Genomic DNA, 15520 nt, shown 5'->3' on the forward strand with positions numbered 1-15520 from the left:
TTTCAAAGCATTTCATGGCTACAGACGTGAGTGCTACGGGGTTACCTTAGACTTATTGGGCACAGGAACTATGGTGGTCTGCTTGAAACATGTTGGTAATACAGACTCAGACAAGGAGAGGCTGATAAATGTCAGTAAAGACACTTGCCAGTTGGTCAGCGCATGCTCGGAGTACACGTCCTGGTAATCTGTCTGGCCCTGCGGCCTTGTGAATGTTGACCTGTTTAAAGGTCTTACTCACATCGGCAGCGGAGAGCGTGATCACACAGTCGGCAGTAGGCCCGTGTCACTGGGCAGCTCTCAGCTGTGCTTCCCTTTGTAGTCTGTAATAGTTTGCAAGCCCTGCCGCATCCGACAAGCGTCGGAGCCGGTGTAGTACGATTTCATCTTAATCCTGTATTGACGGTTTGCCTGTTTGATGGTTCATCGGAGGGCATAGCAGGATTTCTTATTAGCTTCCGGGTTAGAGTCCCGCTCTTTGAAATTGGCAGCTCTACCCTTTAGCTCAGTGCAAATGTTGCCTGTAATCCATGGCTTCTGGTTGGGGTATGTACGTACAGTCACTGTGGGGTTGACGTCCTCGATGCACTTTTGATAAAGCCAGTGACTGATATGGTGTACTCCTCAATGCTATAGGAAGAATCCCGGAGCATATTCCAGTCTGTGCTAGCAAAACAGTCCTGTAATTCATCATCTGCTTCATCTGACCACTTTTTTGTAGATCGAGTCACTGGTGCTTTCTGCTTTAATTTGAGCTTGTAAGCAGGAATCAGAAGGATAGAATTATGGTCAGATTTGCCAAATGGAGGGCGAGGGAGAGCTTTGTACGTATCTCTGTGTGTGGATTAAAGGTGGTCTAGAATTTTTTCCCCCACTGGTTGCACATTTAACATGCTGATAGAAACGAGGTAAAACTGATTTAAGTTTCCCTGCATTACAGTTCCCGGCCACTAAGAGTGCCGCCTCTGGATGAGCTTTTCCCTGTTTGCTTATGGCGGTATACAGCTCACTGAGTGTGGTTTTAGTGCCAGCATCGGTCTGTTGTGGTATGTGGTACAGCTACGAAACATACAGATGTAAACTCTCTAGGTAGATAGTGTTGTCTACAGCTTATCATGAGATACTCTACTTCAGGCGAGCAAAACCTCAAGACTTCCTTAGATATCATGCACCAGCTGTTGTTTACATATATGCATAAGCCCCCACCCCGTGTCTTACCAGATGTAACATGCCAGCAGTATGTTCTTAATATCATTGTTCAGCCATGACTCGGTGAGACATAAGATATTACAGTTTTTAATGTCCCATTGGTAGGATATACGTACTTTCAGTTCGTCGCATTTATTTTCCAGCGATTGAACATTAGCTAGCAGTACGGAAGGCAAAGGCAGATTAGGTGCCCGTCGCCTGATCCTCACAAAGCACCCTGATCTTTTTTCGCAAAATCTCAATTTTCTTCTCCAGCGAATGACGGGGATCTGGGCCTGGTCGGGTGTCTGTAGTATCTCCCTCCTGTCTGACTCATTGAAGAAAAACTCTTTGTCTAATCTGAGGTCAGTAATCGCAGTTCTGATGTCCAGAAGCTCTTTTTGGTCATAAGAGACGGTAGCAGCAACATTATGATGAAAACAAGTTATGAACGCAAAAAAATAAACAATATAGCATGGTTGGTTAAGAGCCGGTAAGACGGCAGCCATCCCCTCCAACGCCATCACACATCACACTATAGTGCCCTCAAAGCTCATCACTAAGATTAGGACCCTGGGACTAAACACCTCTCTCTCCAACTGGATCCGGGACTTCCTGATGGGCCGCCCCCAGGTGGTAAGGGTAGGTAAAAACACATCCGCCACGCTGATCCTCAACACGGGGGCCCCTTAGGGGTGCGTGCTCAGTTCCCTCCTGTACTCCCTGTTCACTCATGACTGCATGGCCAGGCACGACTCCAACACCATCATTAAGTTTACTGATGACACAACAGTAGTAGGCCTGATCACCGACAACGAAGAGACAGCCTATATGGAGGAGGTCAGAGACCTGACCGTGTGGTGCAAGGACAACAACCTCTCCCCCAACGTATTCAAGACAAAAAAGATGATTGTGGACTACAGGAAAAGGAGGACCGAGCACGCCCCCATTCTCATTGACGGGGCTGTAGTGGAGCAGATTGAGAGCTTCAAGTTCCTTGGTGTCCACATCACCAACAAACTAACATGGTCCAAGCACACCAAGACAGTCGTGAAGAAGGCACGACAAAACCTATTCCAGGAGACTGAAAAGATTTGGCATGGGTCCTCAGATCCTCAAAAGGTTTTACAGCTACACCATGGAGAGCATCCTGATGGGTTGCATCACTACCTGGTATGGCAACTGCTCGGCCTCTGACCGCAAGGAACTAAAGAGGGTAATACATATGGCCCAGTACATCACTGGGGTCAAGCTTCCTGCCATCCAGGACCTCTATACCAGGCGGTGTCAGAGGAAGGCCCTAAAAATTGTCAAAGACTCCAGCCACCCTAGTCATAGACTGTTCTCTCTGCTATCGCACGGAAAGCGGTACTGGATCGCCAAGTCTAGGTCCAAGAGGCTTCTAAACAGCTTCTACCCCCAAGACATAAGACTCCTGAACAGCTAATCAAATGGCTACCCAGACTATTTGTACCCCCCCTTCTACGCTGCTGCTACTCTCTGTTATTATCTATGCATAGTCACTTTAATAACACTACCTACATGTACATTTTACCTCAATTACCTCGACACCGGTGCCCCCACACATTGACTCTGTACCGGTACCCTCTGTATGTAGCCCCGCTATTGTTATTTAATGCTGCTCTTTAATTATTTGACATTCTTATCTCTTACTTTTTTTTAGGTATTTTCTCCAAACTGCATTGTTGGTTAACGGTTTGTAAGTAAGCATTTCACTGTAAGGTCTGACATGATGGCGACTGCACTTGAAGAAACTTTCAAAGTTCTTGAAATTTTCCACATTGACCGACCTTCATATGTTAATGATGGACTGTTGTTTCTCTTTGCTTATTTGAGCTATTTTACCAAATAGGGCTATCTTCTGTATACCACACCTACCTTGTCACAACACAACTGTTTGGCTCAAACGCATTAAAGAAATTCCACAAATGAACTTTTAACAAAGCACACCTGTTAATTGAAATGCATTCCAGGTGACTACCTCATGAAGCTGGTTGAGAGAATGTGTGGGCAAAGCTGTAATCAAGGCAAAGGGTGGCTACTTTGAAGAATCTCAAATATAAAATATATTTTGATTTGTTTAACACTTTTTTGGTTCCTATTTCATAGTTTTGATGTCTTCACTATTATTCTACAATGTAGAAAATAGTAAAAAAATACAAAACAATTCTTGAATGAGTAGGTGTGTCCAAACTTTTGACTGGTACTGTAGGTGCAGTGGAATGTGTTGTTTTACAGGGTCAGCCATAGTAGCACAGCGCCCCTGGAGCCAATTTGGGTTGTCGTCTCAGGTATTCGAAACCAGCGACCTTTCAGTTCCTGGCCCACCGCTCTATGCACCTGCCACTCTGAATCAGAAGAAACTATTGCATAATCACGTCGATGGATGTTTAAGCCGGACGTGATGTGAAGATTGCTGGTGTGTGTGTGTAACAGGGATTGCTTGGCATGGCGATAAGCTAGCTGTGAACCACCTTCATGGGCCTAATTGCTGTTTACTGTCAAGCTGATTGCTATGCGATCTGTTTATGTAACTTATCCCGATAAGGAAACAAGAAACATCAGATTTAATCACTGATTGTGTTCACAGCAAGTCGAGGTAATAGGAGTTATATCATGGTTATCATAGCCTGGTTCAGAGGAAAGACACAGGGTCATTATGAAGCTTTGCTTTTTCACCGGTGGCGTTGATTCACTCACTTGGCATCCTGTAGAAGAGGCGTTCTCCCGCCCCGTCGTTGCTCTGGAGGAACTTGCTGTCGATGGACCAGTCCAGGTGGGTGATGAAGCTGGAGGACTTGTTGCACTCACCCACCTTCTTGTAGCGCTGCACGACGGCGTACACATCCACCAGGCCGTCATTAGAGCCCACGGCCAGGTAGCTGCCATCCGGAGAGAACTTCATCTCATGAATCACTTCCTTCCTGTCTTTAATGTGCACCACCTCCGTCATGTCCCTGGGAGAGAGAGGAGTGGGAGGGTGGATGAGAGGGAGGGAAGAGAGATGGAGGGGAAGAGAGAGAGAGAAAAAGAGAGCAAATCAGCAAAAGAGAAAGAGTGAGGAGAGGGGGAGACAGAGAAAGGGAGAGAGACAGAGAGAAAGAAAAGAGTGAATCCCTCGGCTCTGTACAGGAGGCTGGCTGGCTAGCTCATCCGTCTACCGAGTGGCTTTGTTTAGACAGGCAGTCCAATTCTGGTCTTTTGATCAATCACATCAGATATTTTGACATCAGACCTTTTTCAAAGCTGAACTGAGTGGTCAAATTAGTGAAAAATATATCACAATTGGGCTACCTGTGTAAACTCAGCCAGTGAGCAGTAGCAGATGGACTGGGTCCGTTCATTGTCATTATGGACCAATTGCAACCATCAATGGCCACCAGATGATCATCAGCCGATCTCTCGCTAAACCATCAATACGCACTAAATTCCTCCGCAGAGCTGATCTCAATTGGAACCATTATTGGTCACCTCATTACCACTCCCTAAAGCTGATGTCAGCGTGAATTTAGTCCAGGTTTTCCCTAACTCGGTCCTTGGGACCCCACATTTTGGTTTTTGTCCTAATACTACACAGTTGGTTACATTTTCAAAGCTTGATGAATGGTTGTTTGAATCAACTTGGGCAAAAACCAAAACATGCACCCTTTAGGGTCCCAAGGACAGAGTTAGGGAAATGCTACTTTAGTCCTTGCTACCAAAGTCTTTGAAGATGTGTTCGCCCTCTGGTGGGTATTATCATCGGAACAAAGTTTTAAGCAGACCTAGGGCGATTGATCTATTTGACAATAATTCTGCACAACTGAAATAAGTATTTCTTTGTTAACCACAGCAAACCTACTGTGGCAATTATCCGACATGTTGTATGAATGGAAAAATAATATTGGTGTAGCCTACTCTTATTATTTTATTTGTTTCCAGTTGATGTAATCCATTAAATCAGGGGCGTAACTTTGGTTTTAGAAGGGGGGGGGATATCCGCAGTGGGGGGGGGACCCCCGCTCGGCGACATGCGCATGGTCCTAAAGCACACTGTTGCCTCGTTTTGTATCACATTCCAATGATAAAACTGGGTGGGACAAAAATGTGAAAGTTGCACCCCTGCATTAAATACTGTCTTTCAAAGAAAATGATCTGATATGGTAATTTCTTATCAAGATCGGGGGTAAAATATCATTGTACTGTGCTTATTTGAAATATGTAACTAATCTATATTTTATCCAATGAAAATGTAGGCTAATAAAGTTATTTGAAATGGCATATATTATATTAATAATGATTATATTATTATTTAGCTATTTAAGGTTAAACATTTTAATGAAATATAGGCCTTCTACTTCTATATTCTTATACTCTAAGGCTGCGTTTACCCCAGGGGTTCCCAGACTGGGTCCTGGACGCAGCTGTCAGCTGTCATAATCACGTGACTCGGCAACAACGAGTGATCAACTAATCAGCTGGTTTATTCTTGTGGGTTTTTCATTACTAGCAAGTTTGCTTTAATATGCAGATGCAAGTAATCTCCCGTTAGTAGCATTTTAAGAAATCCAGCAGTAATGCACAGCGCTACCTTCTGCTTGTTATTTGTAAAGCCAGCTGAAACAATGAGGCAGCCTCGCCACTAGACTCGTCCTCCTACTGTTTCTCTCTGCGGAGGAGGCCTTACAATGAAACCACCACAGTCTTATCACACCTGCTGCTCCCACACAAAAGCAATTTTACCAGCCCAGACTTGATTAACTCCATTTTGACTGGTCATTTTAGATGGGGGGAGTATGTAATCGCAGAATGGCTAGACAGTATGGCTTCATATTCTAACAACGTGCTGTAATTGTTAATCATGGTGCCAGTGATGGTGTCTCCTATCCTGAAAAACTCCTAACCATTAGATATGGTGAACAGTAATTATAGGGAATAGCCTATGGGGAATATCAAGGTATACAGTGCACTATGTGGCTCAATAATCAGCCAACAGCTATAGCCAACGATGAGGTGTATAAAAAGTCAGAGTAACAAGTCAAACCCTTCTAAACATACCGTCTCTCAGTAAAAACCATACAGCATAATACAACATAGCCCCAGGCAACAGAAATTCAATCCAATCATAAAAAGCTGCTTCTGCAAGCTCACTCATTTCTAATAGACTGAATACAAATCAGGAGCACTGCTCACTTCAAAGTGCAGCGTGGGGATTAGCCACTTCAAAACGTATTGATTAACAGCACTGCGACCAATTTACTATAACTTAATGGAAAGTGCAGGCCTGCACACTGGGTCTGCTGGGGAGTAAATTAAACTGAGGCCTTCAATCAGGCTTTAAGTGATGAATTCAGCATCTCAATATGGGACTGTTTAAACCCGAGGTTTTGGCCCACTGTAGGCTAGGTTTCATAACTTTATGACCCTTCTTTACAAGATGTATCTGAAGAGTTTGATGCTGAAAGTACTTTCACCAGCTTTGGCATAATTCAACCTGCTGGGCACACACTGGATGAATCAATATTGTTTCCACGTCATTTCAATAAAATCAAGGAAATTACAAATCTTAGAAGCCTTTTTAAACCTTGAATACACTACAAGTTTGAATTTCCTGCAACTACCGGGTGATCAAATGAAGATTCTCTAGGGACTAAAGATGTTAGCAGTACCTGACTCGGAGCACAGTGAAGGAGCCGTCCTTCATGCCAAGAGCAAGCTGAGAGCCATCGTGGCTGAAGGCCACACTGCGGACAGCCTCTTCCATGTTACAGCGAGCTATCAGGGTGTGGTCTGCCAGGCTCCACAACCTGAAAACACCACACACACACACACACACACACACACACACACACACACACACACACACACACACACACACACACACACACACACACACACACACACACACACGTGACCAATCAGCACAGTTTCAGCTATGAACATTGCCTCTGTAGAGACAGTCATAATAGAGTAAATTATATGAGTAGTAGTTAAGTGACAGAAGTTTTAATGAGCTAGTTGCAGCTGCAGGGTGAAGGCTTGAATTAAGTTGAATTAAGTTGCTGAGATGCAGTAGGTGTATGTGTGTGTATTTATTATGGAGTGTGCGCATGTGTGTCCACTCGGGCTCGTGAGCGTGTATGTGTGTGCATGTGTGTCTGTGAGACAGAGACTAATTGGCTCCTTGATTGGGCCCTCAGAGAGCTCTGTCTCTCCTGGTAGAGCAGGGTTGTGTGGGTCTGTGTGTGTGTTGTGGAGGGACTGATCCAGTTCTACTGATAGCAGACGTGAGGCCTCATTATGCCTTGATGTGTCCCCTGCACAAGCTGACACTGTGTCTTCTCCATAGGTAGCTCTGAACTAGCCTACAACTGTCCCTGTTAGAAATGTGAAGAACAGTGTCTTACAAACTAAGGGCTGTCTGAGAGCGAGGAGAACCAATGAACCAAACAGGACGAGTAGTACTGCGGGTCAGGGTTCACTGAGTGGATGTGATTAAGAGGAAAAGTCTGGGTGGATTAAAATAGAATGGACAGAGATGTTGGCCTGGGTGATAACTACTGGGTCTATAAAGATGCTCCTGAGGAAATTGATGTACGAGCTACATAGCTGCTGGAGATAATACTGACCGTACAGATCGATCGTCACTGCCGGTCACAGCGAGCGGTTTCTTGGGGTGGACGTCCAGAGCCCAGAGCTCTCCCTCACAGTGACCCTGAATGATGAGCAGAGGCTTGTCTCTGTCCCGAACCATCACCTCAAAGATCTCACTGTCCTGCGTCCCCGCCAGGATACGGTCTGCCCTCCAACACACACTACGGATAGACAGCCCTGAGAGGGAGAGGGAAGAGAGGGAGGAGGGATTTGATTTGGATCTCTTTTAGTCCCCATTTGGACTAATCTTCCAGGAGTCCTTAAATGTTAAAATACAATTTATAATACGAACACATTTCCACATATAACACACTATTACAAACATACATAATATACTAACATATAGACCCAAAAAATACTCAATCTAAAAAAACATTGATTCTTCATCTACTATAGTCCCACAACATTTCTATGTATTATATTTAAATCCTTTTAAAATAATGTTTAAATGTATATATTGAAAGGTTTCTGCCTTGCTCAGTTAATTTATTCCATTTCTTTATTGCTCTAAATCGAAATGTTATTTTGCTAATTTCTCTTTTCTGTCTGGATAACGCATAGATGGTGGACAATCTATTCCCTAGTATTTATGGAATGTCTGTCTCTTACCAACTGAATACTGTTGTGAATAGAACTTGGCCGTTTTAAATTATGTATATTATGATATAAAATAAGCATGTTCCTCTCAATTATCTTATCGATTGATGACCAACCAAGAACACTGCGCATGACTGCAACAGAAGAACCATATCTCCACCTTAAAACAATCCATGCTGATTTGTTCTGTGCATTCTGCAGCCTCCTAACTTGATGATGCATTTCCCCAGACCACAGAACAGGGAGAGGGAGATAGATGGATAGAGAGAAAGAGAGAGAGAGAGGGAGAGAGGACATGACAAATAATGAATGCTCTGTCATGTATAACAAAAGTGGTGGGTCGAATGCAATCCCACCTGTTCTTCAGCAGGTGATAAAGGGCAGCATCCAATCCACTTCATCATGTTTTACACTTCAATCAAGAGTTAGAAACTATTACATTCAGACAACGTTCCGAGTTTCACAGAGTAAATTGCAGAAGGAGAATGTGTGGCTGATACAGGTCGACTTTCATTTGGGAAGAGAGAGATGAAGCAGACAACTCTAGAGGGAGAAACAGATTGAGCTTCTTCAGCGAAGCCATCTCAAGCAAGCAAGACATCAGCAAGACAAGACCCAATGCACCTCATCAGTACTAAAAAGTCTGTAATTCAGTCTGTAGAAGCACAGCTATAAATCCCCAGACTCTTGTTATAACAAGGGTAGGCCGTAATTGTAAATAAGAATTTGTTCTTAACTGACTAGCTTAATTATATAAAGGTTAAAAAAACCTGGCAAGCCAACCATTACCTGGCAACCAGAAACCAGCTACAAAAAAATGTATAAGCTAACAGCGTACCTGCAACCGAACCAGTCTCATAATCTGTGTGGACATAAAATACCTGGCAACCAGATAACTCGAGTTAATTGGCTGCACAATACACTTCAGTTTGACACTCTGGGGGGAATAACCATTTCTGAAAAGTAATTACTTATCTCAGATGTCTTCTCTCTAAAACCGATCTGCAGTTGGGAATCAAACCTTCACTGGGACGCAAAATGTTCAAGAACAGAAGTTGGAAATCCTTCAGAGGATACAGCAATCATTTGTAGAACATTCTAATCTAGAGCCGCAAACTATTATGAAGGTTTACTAATTTACATTTGGAAAAGTTATGCCTTTTGCATAATGACATTCCTACTGACCAAACCGACAAGATCGATTTAAACTTAATCAAGATTCATATTACAATATTTATTTCCGAAGGTCTTTGACCGGCCACCAAACACCCAACAATGCCAGTATCTAATCCCAGGGTGTCTGTGGGGCTTTCAGAAAGGCCACAGCCTTTATAACTGTCACTTTCCTGTGAAAGGTCAGATATTAGTATTCCCCACCCCCGGAGATGACTGGGCACACTGAGCTTTATGGGGCTTTTACCAGCCCCTAGCTACCACTAACAGCCAAGCAGCCCCTAGCTACCACTAACAGCCAAGCAGCCCCTAGCTACCACTAACAGCCAAGCAGCCCCTAGCTACCACTAACAGCCAAGCAGCCCCTAGCTACCACTAACAGCCAAGCAGCCCCTAGCTACCACTAACAGCCAAGCAGCCCCTACCACTAGCTACCACTAACAGCCAAGCAGCCCCTAGCTACCACTAACAGCCAAGCAGCCCCTAGCACCACTAACAGCCAAGCAGCCCCTAGCTACCACTAACAGCCAAGCAGCCCCTAGCTACCACTAACAGCCAAGCAGCCCCTAGCTACCACTAACAGCCAAGCAGCCCCTAGCTATCACTAACAGCCAAGCAGCCCCTAGCTATCACTAACAGCCAAGCAGCCACATCTCAGAACAGAGGAGCAAAGGAAGGGAAGCGAGAAGAGACTCATTGATAATACATGAGTGCCACTGATGGTTTCCTCAACTTAGCAGGAGGCATAGAGCAGAAAGAAACAGGGAGTTGACTAAATGTCATCTGTCACAATGGTTTAGAAACCTTTATTCAGTTTTATCCATACAGCACAGACTCTCTCAGACCCGACCATCTTAAATTTTTCTGTCTGATTTGACTAACATGGCTTCCTCTGGCTCAGATGGATTGAAATGGATGAGTGGCATTGATTCTCTCTCTCTCTCTCTCTCTCTCTCTCTCTCTCTCTCTCTCTCTCTCTCTCTCTCATAAATACACAGGGATAGGCTAATAAAACACCATGGCAGGGATCTCAATGAGCTGAACACACATCGGTCTCTATTAGGCAGAACACACTGACTTAAGTGACCTTCACATACTCACAGGTTACAGTATGTTAACCCCTGTACACATACATGAATGTCTGGATCGACTTGCCCACACACCCCTGCATCAGAAGCGTGGACTCTGAACCTTAAATCTATAGACAGCACACACAACCCTGTGAGCTTAGATGGATCTCCTTATAAGGATGTGCCTCTCCTCCTCTGTCTCTCCATTAAAAGACATGCTCTGCTTTATTGACACCACATTCCAAAAAGCCTGCAGGCTCTAGTTTCATCTCATCTTGGTTATTTTCGAGTCATATGGTCAAGTGCTGCAAAGAAGGACCTAGTTAAGCTGCATCTGGCCCAGAACAGAGCCACACGTCTTGCTATTCACTGTAATCAGAGGGCTAATATCAATACTATGAATACCAGTCTCTCTTTTGTGTGGACCCCAGAAAGAGTAACTGCTGCTTTTGCAACAGCTAATGGGGATCCTAATAAAATACAGGGACAAGCACAAACGTTCGGACCCTGAATAGATTTGATCAGCCTTCTGGCCCCCTGCTTCTCTGGCATCCTCCGGGAACCTGTGATAGGGCCTATCGGCTAATGCACACCGCTTAGACTCTGTGACGTTGAACAGATCAGAGTGCTAGCGCTCATCAACCAATGAGCCCCATGTTGATTAAACCAGGCCTTCAACCAGGCCTTAAAATAGGCCTACCTTTATACCCCTGCTCAGCTTCCCGAAGGTCGATCTTAGTGATAGGCTTGAAGTCCACGTCCCAGAGCCTGACACAGCCGTCACGTCCCCCCGTCGCGAAGCCCTCCTCACAGGCATACATGCTGAAGATCCCAGCCTACACACAGTGACGTCAACTTTAGGTTTAGGCAGGGGGATTATCAAACTGTTCTGTGCATAGAAAAAGGTACTTGAAAAGGAATATGATTTCAGACGGAGTGTGGGTCAAAAAGTCTATTTTCTGTATTGGAGACAAAAAAAGGGGCAAAATCCTCATTTTGAATGCTTTTCAACACCTTATAGATTTACATGGGATTCATAGGCAGGGAAGGGGAATTGAGTTGCTGCAGTGTATAGATGTACGCAATTATAGAATTGAGAAGGTTTGGGTTTAGCCAGAGCTGGAGTTTGGATGTCCGGAAGTGTACAGCCAATGTGCAGCCAAGTGTACAGCCAATGGGTGTTGAGAATTAGAGGGACGTATTTCACTCACCCCATGAGCGGCCTGCACTGTGCGCATTAGGTTCAGTCCTTTCCACACGTAGATATCCCCATTCAACGCTCCAGAGTACGTGACATCATCTTTAGCTGACGCAACACACAGAATGGTCTGTAGGTCCCCCGTCTTCCCGAATATACCCCGTTTGGGCGTCAAGGCGTTCCCGCAGAGAGCCCAGAACTAGAGACATGGAGAGGGGGAAGATGCAGAGGTGGCGAGCGAGTGAAAGAAGAAGGAGAGATGAGACAGGGAATGAGAGAGAAGTACAAGTATGCAATGATAGAGAGAGGAAAGGAAAGGTGAAAGACAAAAATTGGAGAGGTGAATAGAAAGGTGGATAAAAACAGGCAATGGAGGAGAGATCGAGAGAGGTGGATAAAACAGAAGATGGAGGAGAGGTAGAGAGAGGTGGATAAAACAGAAGATGGAGGAGAGGTAGAGAGAGGTGGATAAAACAGAAGATGGAGGAGAGGTAGAGAGAGGTGGATAAAACAGAAGATGGAGGAGAGGTAGAGAGAGGTGGATAAAACAGAAGATGGAGGAGAGGTAGAGAGAGGTGGATAAAACAGAAGATGGAGGAGAGGTAGAGAGAGGTGGATAAAACAGAAGATGGAGGAGAGATAGAGAGAGTGGATAAAACAGAAGATGGAGGAGAGGTAGAGAGAGGTGGATAAAACAGAAGATGGAGGAGAGGTAGAGAGAGGTGGATAAAACAGAAGATGGAGGAGAGGTAGAGAGAGGTGGATAAAACAGAAGATGGAGGAGAGGTAGAGAGAGGTGGATAAAACAGAAGATGGAGGAGAGGTGGAAAAACAGAAGATGGAGGAGAGGTAGAGAGAGGTGGATAAAACAGAAGATGGAGGAGAGGTAGAGAGAGGTGGATAAAACAGAAGATGGAGGAGAGGTAGAGAGAGGTGGATAAAACAGAAGATGGAGGAGAGGTAGAGAGAGGTGGATAAAACAGAAGATGGAGGAGAGGTAGAGAGAGGTGGATAAAACAGAAGATGGAGGAGAGGTAGAGAGGTGGATAAAACAGAAGATGGAGGAGAGGTAGAGAGAGGTGGATAAAACAGAAGATGGAGGAGAGGTGGATAAAACAGAAGATGGAGGAGAGGTAGAGAGAGGTGGATAAAACAGAAGATGGAGGAGAGGTAGAGAGAGAGGTGGATAAAACAGAAGATGGAGGAGAGAGAGGTGGATAAAACAGAAGATGGAGGAGAGAGAGAGAGGTGGATTAAACAGAAGATGGAGAGAGAGAGAGGTGGATAAAACAGAAGATGGAGGAGAGGTAGAGAGAGGGTGGATAAAACAGAAGATGGAGGAGAGGTGGAGAGAGAGGTGGATAAAACAGAAGATGGAGGAGAGATAGGTGGATAAAACAGAAGATGGAGGAGAAGTAGAGAGAGGTGGATAAAACAGAAGATGGAGGAGAGGAGAGAGAGGTGGATAAAACAGAAGATGGAGGAGAGAGAGGTGGATAAAACAGAAGATGGAGGTGGATGGAAAACAGAAGATGGAGGAGAGGTGGATAAAACAAAAGATGGAGGAGAGAGAGAGAGATGGATAAAACAGAAGATGGAGGAGGGGTAGAGAGAGAGGTGGATAAAACAGAAGATGGAGGAGAGAGAGAGGTGGATAAAACAGAAGATGGAGGAGAGGTAGAGAGAGAGTGGATAAAACAGAAGATGGAGGAGAGGTAGAGAGAGAGGTGGATAAAACAGAAGATGGAGGAGAGGTAGAGAGAGATGTGGATAAAACAGAAGATGGAGGAGAGGTAGAGAGAGGTGGATAAAACAGAAGATGGAGGAGAGGTAGAGAGAGAGGTGGATAAAACAGAAGAAGGAGGAGAGATAAAGAGAGTGGTGGATAAAACAGAAGATGGGGGAGAGATAGAGAGAGTTGGATAAAACAGAAGATGGAGGAGAGAGAGAGAGAGGTGGATAAATCAGAAGATGGAGGAGAGAGAGATAGAGAGAGGTGGATAAAACAGAAGATGGAGGAGAGAGAGAGAGAGTGGATAAAACAGAAGATGGGGAGAGATAGAGAGAGAGGTGGATAAAACAGAAGGGGAGAAGGGGGAGAGATAGAGAGAGAGGTGGATAAAACAGAAGATGGGGGAGAGATAGAGACAGGTGGATAAAACAGAAGATGAGGAGAGGTAGAGAGAGGTGGATAAAACAGAAGATGGAGGAGAGGTAGAGAGAGGTGGATAAAACAGAAGATGGAGGAGAGAGAGAGAGGTGGATTAAACAGAAGATGGAGGAGAGAGAGAGAGGTGGATAAAACAGAAGGTGGAGGAGGGGTAGAGAGAGAGGTGGATAAAACAGAAGATGGAGGAGAGAGAGGTGGATAAAACAGAAGATGGAGGAGAGAGAGGTGGATTAAACAGAAGATGGAGGAGAGAGAGAGTGGATAAAACAGAAGATGGAGGAGAGATAGAGAGGTGGATAAAACAGAAGATGGAGGAGAGGTAGAGAGAGGTGGATTAAACAGAAGATGGAGGAGAGGTAGAGAGAGGTGGATAAACAGAAGATGGAGGAGAGGTAGAGAGAGGTGGATAAAACAGAAGATGGAGGAGAGGTAGAGAGAGAGTGGATAAAACAGAAGATGGAGGAGAGGTGGAGAGAGGTGGATAAAACAGAAGATGGAGGAGAGGTGGATAAAACAGAAGATGGAGGAGAGGTAGAGAGAGGTGGATAAAACAGAAGATGGAGGAGAGGTAGAGAGAGAGGTGGATAAAACAGAAGATGGAGGAGAGAGAGGTGGATAAAACAGAAGATGGAGGAGAGAGAGAGGTGGATTAAACAGAAGATGGAGGAGATAGAGAGAGGTGGATAAAACAGAAGATGGAGGAGAGGTAGAGAGAGAGGTGGATAAAACAGAAGATGGAGGAGAGGTGGAGAGAGAGGTGGATAAAACAGAAGATGGAGGAGAGGTGGATAAAACAGAAGATGGAGGAGAGGTAGAGAGAGGTGGATAAAACAGAAGATGGAGGAGAGGTAGAGAGGTGGATAAAACAGAAGATGGAGGAGAGGTGGATAAAACAGAAGATGGAGGAGGAGAGAGAGGGATTAAAACAGAAGATGGAGGAGAGAGAGAGAGGTGGATAAAACAAAAGATGGAGGAGAGAGAGAGAGATGGATAAAACAGAAGATGGAGGAGAGGTAGAGAGAGGTGGATAAAACAGAAGATGGAGGAGAGAGAGAGAGGTGGATAAAACAGAAGATGGAGGAGAGGTAGAGAGAGGTGGATAAAACAGAAGATGGAGGAGAGGTAGAGAGAGGTGGATAAAACAGAAGATGGAGGAGAGGTAGAGAGAGGTGGATAAAACAGAAGATGGAGGAGAGAGAGAGAGAGTGGATAAATCAGAAGATGGAGGAGAGAGAGATAGAGAGAGGTGGATAAAACAGAAGATGTAGGAGAGAGAGAGAGAGAGAGGTGGATAAAACAGAAGATGGGGAGAGATAGAGAGAGAGGTGGATAAAACAGAAGGGGAGAAGGGGGAGAGATAGAGAGAGAGGTGGATAAAACAGAAGATGGGGGAGAGATAGAGACAGGTGGATAAAACAGAAGATGAGGAGAGGTAGAGAGAGGTGGATAAAACAGAAGATGGAGGAGAGG

The 15520-nt window shown here is 44.8% G+C and overlaps 1 protein-coding gene across 5 annotated transcripts in view; it reads right to left on the reverse strand.

Annotated features, from left to right (window-relative positions):
• The window catches only part of LOC112253129 (echinoderm microtubule-associated protein-like 6), a 120301-nt gene that overhangs the window by 44229 nt on the left and 60552 nt on the right, over positions 1 to 15520 (reverse strand). For all 5 annotated transcript variants that reach the window (XM_024425084.2, XM_024425083.2, XM_024425081.2 and 2 more), the window contains exons 5-9: positions 11894 to 12079; positions 11383 to 11518; positions 7818 to 8019; positions 6858 to 6995; positions 3910 to 4166 (exon numbers count right to left, since the gene is read on the reverse strand). In XM_024425084.2, the coding sequence (XP_024280852.2) occupies positions 3910 to 4166; positions 6858 to 6995; positions 7818 to 8019; positions 11383 to 11518; positions 11894 to 12079 (919 nt within the window). The remainder of the gene's footprint in view (positions 1 to 3909; positions 4167 to 6857; positions 6996 to 7817; positions 8020 to 11382; positions 11519 to 11893; positions 12080 to 15520) is intronic.

This window comes from Oncorhynchus tshawytscha, linkage group LG06, assembly GCF_018296145.1.
Source record: "Oncorhynchus tshawytscha isolate Ot180627B linkage group LG06, Otsh_v2.0, whole genome shotgun sequence".
Lineage (NCBI taxonomy): Eukaryota > Metazoa > Chordata > Actinopteri > Salmoniformes > Salmonidae > Oncorhynchus > Oncorhynchus tshawytscha.